Genomic DNA, 12,500 nt, shown 5'->3' with positions numbered 1-12,500 from the left:
TAGTAGTATAGTAGTAGTAATGGTAGTAGTAGTAGTCGTTGTTGTTGTTGTTGTTGCTGCTGCAGTGCTTACAGTTTTTGTAGTGTTTGTGATGGTAATGATATACGTGTTGAAGTCCCATCGGCTGTAGTGTTTTGTGATTCAACAGTTTCATAGAAGAAGGCGCGCCCATGTGAGATATTTACAAAATGAAAAAAGATGAGAAGAAGGACAATAAATCTATATCAATAGATAGATAACAATAACCAACAAAAGTAATAAACTATAGGAAGTAAATAACAAGAAACACGAACATGGAGCACAAACTTACCTGGTATTTCATGTTGCCTCATCCAGATATCACCAGGTTACCAAGACAAAAAACAGACTAGATGAGTCTAGTGACGTCGAAAATAAGAGACTTGTGTCCTCAGTTGCCGTTAAATGATTTTAGGTGATAAAGAAAAGAGATAATGCCTACAACAGCATACGCTACTCACGAAATGTGACAAGGAATCTTACTTTTAATCACAGCATATAATGTTTCACATACAATTGATAATGGGAAATAGCTTTGCCGAGATTGGTTTATTTTTAAATATTTTGTGAAAGTTCCCCCGTTTTTATTCAAATTATTTATTAAGGATGGTTTGAGATGCTATACGAATCGGTTATCACTATGTAGGTATGCAATTACGAACAGAGTTACGAAAACGAACACTAAAATAGCTGCACCTATTTTGTTATTCGATTGTTGAAGTCCTTAATGTTATTACACAATAATATCTTGATGATGACTGCGTTGGAAAAATATTTCATAGTAAACAACACCCTAAAATGTTAAGCTAAGATAATGTTTTGTAATGTAATTTCCAGACACAATTGATTATTCCCTTGTTCCTTTTAAATGTATTTTTATGTATCACGTTATGCTGGAAAAAAGAAACAAAACAATAGAAACGAATACTTTAAAGATTTCGATATTTTGGTGAGATCTGTGACGGAGTTAATCGATTTGCTAGCTGCCTCAGCTTAGCATAAAGGAGAAATTAATTTAGTTTGAAATGAAGTTGATTTAGTTTAAATTGGTTTCCTCAATGGCGGTGTTTGAGTCGTTGTCAACTTCTTGAATGTTTTGATTAATGAGTAAAGTGAAAACAGATTATTCTCAGATGTGAAAACCTTCAAGCTTTGTTTTCTGCATTTACATTATTTTGACTGTCTCCGTATATTTATATATTTTTCACCGATTTCTCATTGAAACTAAATAAAAGTTAATATGAAAATAACAAGTTTGACATTCGGATTTTGATTCCCCAAATGTTTTGAGGATAAACTCATCATAGTTCAACAGGATTCGAAAATAAGTTTCGAGTAATTTTCTAGGGACGGAGAAAAGATATTGAGAATGAAGAAGATCTAAGAATATTAAATATACCCTAAAACAAAGTTTTAAACTTTAAAACTGATTTCTAGAAGTTCAAAGGGGAACGTGGTAAAGTGTTTTTTTCTTCTAGATTCGAGTGGTTCATGGAGATAAAGAAAAGACTACAGTGTATGATATATCTTGGTGAAGGAGGCTTCTGTGATGTAGAAGTAGAAGCTTTTTACTCGCAGCATTTAAGATAACTTGAGCTGCAACCAGCCGACCTCTATTTTAAAAGGAAATAATCATCAGATGTAGGTCTTATTTAAAAACACAAATTTACTCGATACATCGCTTCAACTGTTTAATTGAATTTAATAAAATAAAAATATTATTTACAATTTTTTCTGCATATTGTTTTCTGAAACTACTTCTAATTTCAAGAGGACATATTTAGTCACAAATGAAAAAATGCTATTTAATAAATAAAACATATCACAACAACTCTTATTTTGATTCTTGTCAGGACATTTTCGTTTAGCAATCGCAAGTTATAGCATTTCACAAGCCATTGTTGATCATTGGAAATCAGTATTCGATGGGGTATATATTTTATTACATTTTTTTTTTTAGCTGTTGGTATGTTTTATCAAAATATATATGGCGAAAATAAATCGCTCGACTATAAGCATTTATCTTCCAATTAATACAAAAGTACGAGTTGGTGGCGCTCCAATAAAAAGACTATAAAATAGAAATAAATTTTCGATACAGCGGTATAAAAAGGTTTGCCTTCATACTATAAGTTTATTTAAGCATAACGGTTTAGATGTTCGATGTGCTTAAGTTTTAATATCAGTTTATATGATAAGTGTGACATCCATCAACTTTCTCTTGCTCGAGGAGAGACAGTAATAGTGGATCGTTAGATATCAGGTAGCAGTTTAAGAAGATACTTAAAAATGCTGCTTACTACTTTAACAATTCTTACTAAAACCCATTATATATACTTATTGATTATAGTAAATCGATTATCACTGCAGCAATTGAATTAGATCTTGAACAAATAATGACTAGACCTAAAACAGCGCGCCAGTAGTAGAAAAAAATGGCTGTAGCGATGAAGGAGAAGTCAATCGTGGTTAACTGATAGTTAATAGACGCGTCATAAAAAGTGTCTCAACACGGTCGTTCGACCTGCTGGATACAGTAAACGAAATAACCCTCAAATCGCAGCCTGGCTCTTTAAGATACGCTACGCTGGGCATTGTGATACTTGCTTCTCAGCGCTAAAAGAGAGAAAGACATGATGGTCAGAAGTGTGTTGTCTTTTTACCATAGATCTGAGAAAGAGAGCCGATGAACAGAGCATCGAATGTAAATGCCGGAGTAAACATGGAAACTAGTATGAAATATCTTCACACGCAAAATTTACCTGGTATTATACTTCACTCAAATTATATTTTATTGATCTAGATTGTCCTTAGATTTTTAATATCGGAAACATAAAATGGGGTCGTAAGGGTTGATTGCTTATAATCAGAGGTCTCTTCTGTTTGGGGAACATAAAACAGCAACAAAAACTAACAAATATAATCGCGTAGCTTTACGTGGTTAATACTCCTGTGAAGTAATTGCCCATAAAATAAATAAACGCATAAATAAAAAAAAAAATTGAAAATAAAGCTCATAGTATTGAATAAAAACATTCACCCTACAAAAGTTACAAAAAGACCAACATCTACTATTTTTAGCAGTAAATAGCCATTCAATACTCAATATATTAAAGTAGATACGTAAATCTTACCGCTAGAGTTACGCTTCCTTAAAAAACGCTACGCTGATCCATGCTACTGATCAGACATGAGGTAGCTATGCACTATTCGATGTCAAGTGGTCATTCGGACAAAATGTACAAGATGTTATGACACCGCAATGCGACACAGGCAAAGCTTTCCAACTACTATACTTATATTTACAAATCTAACTTGCTTTTATATTTTCAACGCGCGTGGAAACATGTTAAATCTGCTTGTTATTCATTCGTTAATTGTTAGATAATCGCTGGTTTTGGATAAAATACAAAACAGTAGTTCAGACTGGTCAACAACATTCTCGAGTACTAAAAGATTTTTTGCTCAACGGTTTACATGCACTTATTAATAGAATTATGTACTTCGAATATTACAGTTATAAGCGATTTAGTTCACTCTCTCTCTCTCTCGGCTGTTCTCCCAGCTATACAGTTTTCACAGAACAGCAGAGAAAATCTGGGTAATTACATTTAGGAGACGGTGAAAAAAATTCCCATCAGAGTGCAATTAGAACGTTACCCTCCGAGGCACAAGACCGGGCAAGACCAGCGGTCACCCATGCATACAAACCACCCCTCTCCACATCAATAATGCCAACCATGGGAAAGGCAAAGGCCGATACGTGCGTGTAATGTGTAGGTACATATCTATATAATTAATAATCCTATTGAAAAATGCTCTAGACAGTCATATCGGAGTTTCGGACAGTTATGCCATCGTCAGATTATATAGACGTATAGAGTAACCCAAAAGATAAATATATTATTGTTATTATAACTGAACATAAAAATAAAACACACACATACACACACACACACACACATATACATACATGCATACATACATACATAAATAGGTAGGTAGGTACATAGCTAGATACAGAGATAGATAGAGAGAGAGAGAGAGAGAGAGAGAGAGAGATAGAGAGAGAGAGAGAGAGAGATAGAGAGAGAGAGAGAGAGAGAGAGAGAGAGAGATAGAGAGAGAGCGAGAGAGAGGGATGGATAGATAGATAGATACATACATACATACATAGATGAATACTTCGATCGATTGATAGATAGGTAAATACTCATACACAATCACACACACACACACACATATATACTTCGCATATATTACGAAGATATGATATACACATCTAAGTAAATGAAAAACATTAAGACTTGAAGCTAAATAGATTTCTTAATATCGAAATGCCATATTGTCTGGGCTTTATTTATTACAATCAACATCTATTCCCCGTTCAAGATATGACAAAGTGTTGAAAGGTTTCTGTCATCCAATGAAATTTTTATTGTTTAATGATTTATATATTTCTAAAGATGGAGGAAGCAGAAAAATCGCTAGACAGGCGTCTATGTGGTATTCGTTTCTTCTCTCAAATTTGAGTTTTAAAAAGGGTGGCTATCCGGGTCGAGCTCCTACTTCTCTGCATCGACAGGTCACAGCCTCAGTACTACGGATATGCAATTAGAATGTTGCATGAAATAAGCTTCAGTACGAATATGTCAAGCGGAGGCAAGTGGCAGAAGTAAACCAAATGCACACTTTCAAACACAAGCAAACACATATGACGGTAGTCTTTCGTAATACAAGAAAGAGGGTTGTGCGATTTCCAGTTGAATAACAACCTGCACAAATATCTTTTTGTTATGATCAATTGTACATGCTGTGCATTGTCTCATTTCCTCCGTCAAATTGGTGTTTTCTGAAATGGTGCACAGTCAGGTGTCGAAGGCATCGTAATACAACGTTCTAGGAATTGAAAACATAATCATAAGAATAAAGAAAGCTATAAAGAAGCAACTAGGCCATGAAGAACCTCTCTCACTCACTCCACATACAAACACACATATTCTTGCGAAAAGACGATAGTTACACAATATCTAGACATTTCCACGAAATCTCTGCATATAACACGATTACGTTAAGCATATATATATATATATATATATATATATATATATATATATATATTGGAAGTATCTTTCTATTAATATAGGAGGAGAGCTAAATATTTTTTCATGAAATAATTTATTAGATGATCCATGGAACGTCATTCTTTAAAAAGAATTTCAACACCTTTAACATAGCAAGATGTATATTTATGCAAGTTTGCAGAAATTATTCACCAGACAAAGTTTACTGGGAAAAAAAAGCAGTTTCCCTGAGCCGATCAAAACTTAACTAATTTAATTTAAATTAAATCAAAATTTCATTTTATATACATTGATAGAGGTATGTATGTACGTATATATATATATATATATATATATATATATATATACTCCATTATTATGGATTACAGTGAATGTATTCTATATAATTGTATAACATTGTGTACTATTAAGCTATGCAAATAAATTGACATTCAGAAACTTTTTCTCTCTTAGAGTACAGAGAATTATATCCATATATGCAATGATCTTCTTTATCATTCTTATGAAAATAAAGCTACATATACACAACATATATATATAAAGGTATAAACGTATATATATATATATAGGCACACGATCACACTCACATATAACACGTATTTATATGTATATGTATGACTATACGTATTGAAATATAATATGTAAGTATACATATGTGTGTACACGTACATACATACATAGATATATATATATATATTATATAAAGGAATATGTATATTTTTTTATGTTTACATTAATAATCATAACATCCGAATATTATGTGTTTGACATAAATGTTCAGGAGACAAAAAAAAAGAAGAAAAAAGCGAAATGCAAAGTAGAAAACAGAAATAAGTAACAAGATTGTGAGAAAGCCAAAATATGGAGAATGTAATTTATTTCGTGTTGCTGTACAATACAATAAATTTGGAACGAACTTCTTGGCATATTCCACAATAAAAGGATGCGTCTAGAAATGGAATGAATGGCGATAATGTTTGTTTTGATCACCTTTTGCTTACTCTGTAATTACATAATTCAATAACGTTGTCACGAATAGACTTTCGCATAGAATTTGAAAAGAGGTAGCCGTTAGATTTGGATAAGACTACTTACTTTATATAATACGGAGGAAGAGGTTAACTCTATGAGTGAATCGATAGTATCACACGTTTCTAAATTTATTGCGTCGCTTCAATGTCGTTGGCAAAACCAATATATTGCGTGTATATATATATATATATATATATATATATATACATACATATATATTTATAGATAAAATATTCATATAAATACATACATATATATATATATATATATATATATATATATACATATATATTTATAGATAAAATATTCATATAAATACATACATATATATATATATATATATATATATATATATATATATATATATATATATATATATACATCCATATATATGTATACACACACACACAATATTTAAAGTCGTAATCTTCTTCAGGTGGCAACTATCGAATACGCTACTCAATACATCATGCAGTGTAGAATATATACGTGTGTGTGTGTGTGTGTGTGTGTGTGTGTGTGTGTGTGTGTGTGTATGTGTGTGTGTGTGTGTGTGTGTGTGTGTGTCTGTGTGTGTCTGTGTGTGTGTGTCTGTGTGTGTGTGTCTGTGTGTGTGTGTGTGTGTGTGTGTGTAATATCCTAATATATCCAGGCGTGTCTGATATGGACTCTCAAGAGAAGCTTACAAGAAACTGAAATAAAACGTCCAGTGTAAAGTCGATATTTAACTATACAGATTTGTGCGCACACACATATGTACGTGCAATATATATATTGCTAGAAGGATCAGTCAAAATCTAAACCACGGTTAGCAGCAATTTCGAAGGGGATGAAAAATGAAAACATTTTGAATAGTTACCACTAGACCAAGTTTTCCAACATTAATGAACAAATAAAATAATTTTTTATGCGTTTTCTCAATCTATAATTATACGTTGATTTTTAGCGCCCTTGCTGATGAGAACACGCATAACAGGTCTGCCAGATCATTAGTAAGGAGAGACACAAAAAGAATAAACAAAGCAAAGGATCACTGATGAGGTCACAGAAGTGTGACGGAAGAACTCTGGCTGAAATGCAATTAATACAAAATAAATCTGAAGCAAGTGAAGACCAAATATATAGTGCGTGTGTTTTTATTGTCTAAACCGGTCAGATGACGATTCCCAAATACAACAATATCTATTCCAACACACGAATTCACATCAAGAATCTTGCAAAACGAATATATATATATATATATATATATATATATATATATATATAAACACATGCCATTACTATTTTGTTCATGACACCATTCTTTACAAGTACCATAAACACTTCGTCGTACATAACGTCGATGCTATCAACTCATGTCAAGATAATAGTCCCTTGCAACATCGCTCCCTAAAACCCTAAAATCTATAACTACCAAACAATATTATGAACTGGTTAATAGGAATTGTTCTACCAACCATAAGCCGTAGTGTCAAGAGCCACCATTACATCATATGATCGAATTTCGAGACGTAGCACAAGCATAACATCTGATGATTTTAAGAGACGATTTAAATTATACATGCATTCGTTTATGTAGTGTGACAATAAAACCTCCATTTATGGCCCTCTCTTCATCTGTAGAGTTCAGGCTACTTAAACTACCCGTGGTGTGGAGCTGAGCCAAAACGTTATTAAATGTTTCCAACTCTAAGTAAATATTTTACTTTGTTTGGCTTTTTTTCAACCTATCTCTGTTTTCATTCACCTACACACAACCCACAAAAATTACTTCACTTCTTATAATATTTGTAATCACGTTACTCTTATCTTATGTGTCTGTTTATCTACTTGCATTATGCTTTATGCTATATATTTAGAGTTTCATAGTTATTTTATAATAATTTACCAGTTGAAGAAATCTATGTCCTTCCATTTTAATTGTATTGCTTCTGTGTGATATTTCGGTAATGTATTATAATTGCGGGCATCATATTTTCTCGTTTTCCCACAATTAGTCTCCAGTTTAGAAACGTAACTAAAACGAGATTATTGTTATCCGTTATCTGAATATTTCTATTTGGCTCTGTTTTAAGAATTAATCTAATATTCATGTAATACTCTTTCTCATAGATTTCTCTTTTATTTCTGTGCTATGCTTTTGTAACGAACTTCATTAACTGCAACGTATTTGCTAGTATCTACGTCCTCATATTCTCTCCACAACGTTTCTTCATTTATGATGAAATTAATGTCTATCTATTAATTTTCCACTCTTTCCTTTTCATTTAGCTCATATTAACTCATATCAATTTCTCTACTTATTCGACCTAATCTCTCTAACAGGATTTTTATTTGTTTATTATCTGCAGTATACAATTTCGCGTCAGCTTTATACAAAATTCCGATTTCTCTGTGTCTATACTAGAAACAGGGCGTTCCCTAGGTGCATTCCTCATCTAATATGAACAAGATTGATTTTTACAATTCTTTCTTTGGTTCGGAACTGAGTATTATTAGTGCTACTTTAATCATGGTTAATATTTCCCTTATCTACGTGTAATAGTGCACTACAAAGACCTGATATTTAGCCCATGCTATACACAAGCTTATTATTTCTACTATCTACCCCGGCGTCATAACTTTGTTGATTAGTTCTGCTGTTTTGAAAGTGAAAGTAACTGCCTTTCTTGTAATATATTATTGCAGTTAGAGATTTGTGCGATGGTGGGGGTGGTTAATGCATTTGTATAAGGATTAAGACAGTATTATATTTTTCTTATAGTTAAGCATTCCTGTTGTTTTTGCGATTCTTATTATTATAAGCATTCAGCATGTTTTAGAATTAAATCACATTTTCTATCACCGATTTTCATCTCTGTACTGTATGGTAATACTTCCTGTATTTTACGCATACAAATCGAGTAACAATATCATTGCCTGTGTTAAGCTTGTATAACTATATCCTTTTGGCAAATACTGGCCTGTCAAATGCCATGTCTCTCCATATATATCCTGCACGTAGTTTTTGTATGCAAATTTATAACCAGTTCCAGCTGGTCTCGAAAGGAAAGCTTTTGGTAAGGTGATCTTACTCTGAGCGTTCAGTCTTGGGTTTCTTAATTAATGGTGAATATCTTGTTATTCTCTATTCACTTTTGTCTTTCATTATGGATGCAGGTTATTTTTGAGGTCATAAAACGCGATTCTGTACTTCATATTCAATTTAGATCCCTTACGCAGCTTTTGGCTCATTTGCCACTTCCTTCCCTCTCAATGTTTTTCCTATTTCTCTTTTGTATTTATCAGTCTTCTCGACGACGATGTCAAATATTGCTTCGTTTCTTTTAGAAATATTGTAATTAATCTTTTATTTCGAGTTTAATGGATGATTCTATCCAATCCCAGAAAAGCAAAGATATTTCATAACAATCTTCTAATAGCACACGACCTACTTCGCCTCTGTGCTACAGGACAAATATGCCATTATTATATTTTTTCTTGGTTTTCGTGTTAGCGTTCCGTTAATATTTTCTAAGTGCTGTCATAATTATTTTGCCATGTTTTCTTATATAGAACTGTTAACTCTCTTAATTTCAAGCCCTCAATAATAACGTAAATGCACCTTTATGCTGGAACAATTAAGACACAAATACCTATTAACATATTTTGATTCATTAGCAGCCATCAATCTAATGCAATGAAAATGTAATTTCTTAGACCTCTTCTCTCATTCATTGTTAGACTTACAGTGTGTTTGTCTTCCACTCAGGCGTCTGGTTTTGAAGAATTTTTATTGTTCGTCTTTATTTATTATCACTTGTACTCATTCATTCATGCTTCTTACATAAATTGTATGAGATTATGACGACTGTTTGTTTATATTCCTTCTGACGTAATTTCCTCTATTCACAAGTCAAGTGCTACTAAATAGTTTGCATGTTCACCAGATATTCTTTATGATAAGGAACCAGTTGATTTATCATGAGCCATTGTGAGTTGTTATCAGGAATAAAGCAATTACATCATTTATAGCAGTGTTACGAAAGATTCCCTATTTCTGTTTTTAACTGTATTCTCTGCTGTATACAAGGCACTCTCTGCAACATTGTGCAGTTCCTAGTAGTTCTACTAAACATGGAGTGAATTTTCAGTAACTAGCAATTCGTTTGACTGTATTTTCAATGTTCAATACCACATAAAGTTAACGTCTGCGGGGTCAAAGTACACGGCCTAGAAATTTCATTGTGTGTATGTTGAATTTTCTGTGCCTAAAAGTCTATTATCCGAATGTTGGATATGCAACGTCTAGTAATTCTACTTTACGTACGTTGAATCTCTAGTAATTAATAATTCGTACTGAATTAGAAATATGATCTGTAGCCTGTTAGCCGACATAAACTGTTATTTAGGAATATTGGTCCTTTTTTCAACACATGCCTACAACATATTTGTGTTTAGACCATATCTGTATATATATGATCACTTGCATATCCGATCAACGTGTTCCCCTTTCTCTCTGTGAGTGAGTGCATGTGTAATTCAGTGTTGCGTCAGTGTACGTCTCCACTTTAGTCTGTGAATGTGTGTTGGTGCATGTATGATTATGTGCAGGCGCCTGATGGCGCGCTCGCCTGTGTTTCACTGTGGTCTCAGTGTGTGATTGTAATGTTCTTCACCGTATTGAAAATCTTTTCGTGATGTGGACTTCGATCATTTAATTTAAATTAATTACCAGCGCGTGTTTCACTGTTGTCTTGGTGAAGGACTATAGAGCATGCGGAATAGGGCGAGGAGAGAAAAGCAAAAGAAAAAAAGAAAAAAAAAAACGACCAAAGGAATGAAATGAAGGAAAACGATAGAAAGAATGGGAAAAATTGATGAGAAAGGATTTAGGATGCAGATTTTCGCAAATTCACACTCGACGAATATAACGACATGAAATAACTGAATTTGTGAATTTGTTTCGACCGATTGCTTCGAAAGAATGCCAGGCATATTTCTGTTCAGCGGATCGTAAAACATTTCCTGCTGTGATAACCATTGATCCTCAGCCACCCAAACTCACGCTATAAATCTAACCAGGCACCCATATTAGATATACAAATATTTACTGGGTGTGGTGAATGGAGAAATATAATATCATTTTTCAATACACGGCATCAATTTATTTCGTTCTTGCAACAAAACAAAGATGTCAGCTATTATTTCCTTTCACTATTTCGCTTATTCTTATATAAATTAAGATATAATAAATATAATCCAATTATATTTTATTATATGCTTCTCTCTGTCGATAAATTTATATTATTTATTTTTTCTTTCTGACTAACTTTCTCTTTCCTTCAGCAGTTTATATCTATCTATCTATCTATCTATTATCTATGCATCTATCTATCTGTCTGTCTGCCTGTCTGTCTCGTGGAGAATTCATTGCATACACATATAAACCTACCCGGATATTCATATGCTTTCTGCTTTTCGTCTAATTCCACTGAACCCGCCAACGTTTACTAAACATCGTTGCGGAAACGTGCATCGTATTTTTGATCGACAGAAACAACTGCCACATGTACGAATGGAATGGAACCTATTAAGCCTGTTATCTAACAGATACATTCACATGTTGAAAAGCATATTCATTAAACTTAACCAATGTTGTGCTATTTTCACCAGACATGTGACTCATATCCTTACTGATCTCTTTCTGCAGAAGATATACGCATGCAGATATGTTGCTATACGAGACGCAACGTCAGATGCCAGCGAGCTTTGCACTAACCAGCTACTGCTTTCGCAACATGGATATCTTTCTGGAAGCATACGTCATATATGAATAAGAGAGCATCAGTGGCAAGATTATTCAGGAATTAGACCTCAACTATAAAGATAGAAGCCAACAAAATATCTCTGGGTCCTCAGAAATACCGGGGTAGATCAACGCTTTTACTACAATAAGGCAGCGAGCTGGCAGAAAAGTTAGCACACCGGGCGAAATGCTTAGCGGTATTTCGTCTGTCTTTACGTTCTCAGTTCAAATTCCGCCGAGGTCGACTTTGCCTTTCATCCTTTCGGTGTCGATAAATTAAGTACCTTGTAACACGACCGGCCCATCCTAGCTTTGCGTGGCGGTATTCTGCGACAACGTCCTTCATCCAGTTGTATCCCTGATCTCCCCATTCTGGATGCGACCCCTTAGCGAAATACCCAGCAATGACCTTTCAATGGCTCTCTGTGCCGTGAGCAGATGTTGTTCTCCTCTGTTTGTCAAGGCCCAAATCTCACAAGCATGTTGCATTTCAGGGAAGGCTGTGCTGTTGAAGAGATTTACGTGAGTTGCCTTGGCCAGGTTCGACTCCGGGACATCCATCTCCGAAATGAACGCTC

At 33.7% G+C, this 12,500-nt stretch overlaps 1 protein-coding gene across 2 annotated transcripts in view; it reads right to left on the bottom strand.

Moving 5' to 3' along the window:
• Positions 1 to 12,500, bottom strand: part of LOC149130911 (uncharacterized) — a 247,648-nt gene that overhangs the window by 261 nt on the left and 234,887 nt on the right. For both annotated transcript variants that reach the window (XR_016238698.1, XM_089343660.1), the window contains one exon: positions 1 to 124. This exon is cut by the window's left edge and continues 261 nt beyond it. Coding sequence is in view for 1 of the 2 variants with exons in the window: in XM_089343660.1 (XP_089199786.1) it covers positions 69 to 124 (56 nt within the window). In the remaining variant the exon portion in view is untranslated. The remainder of the gene's footprint in view (positions 125 to 12,500) is intronic.

Source organism: Octopus bimaculoides, chromosome 27 (assembly GCF_046866305.1).
Source record: "Octopus bimaculoides isolate indiv1 chromosome 27, ASM4686630v1, whole genome shotgun sequence".
NCBI classification, from domain to species: Eukaryota; Metazoa; Mollusca; class Cephalopoda; order Octopoda; family Octopodidae; genus Octopus; species Octopus bimaculoides.
Note: the sequence above shows the minus strand (reverse complement) of the source record. Positions and strands in the feature narration are given on the sequence as shown.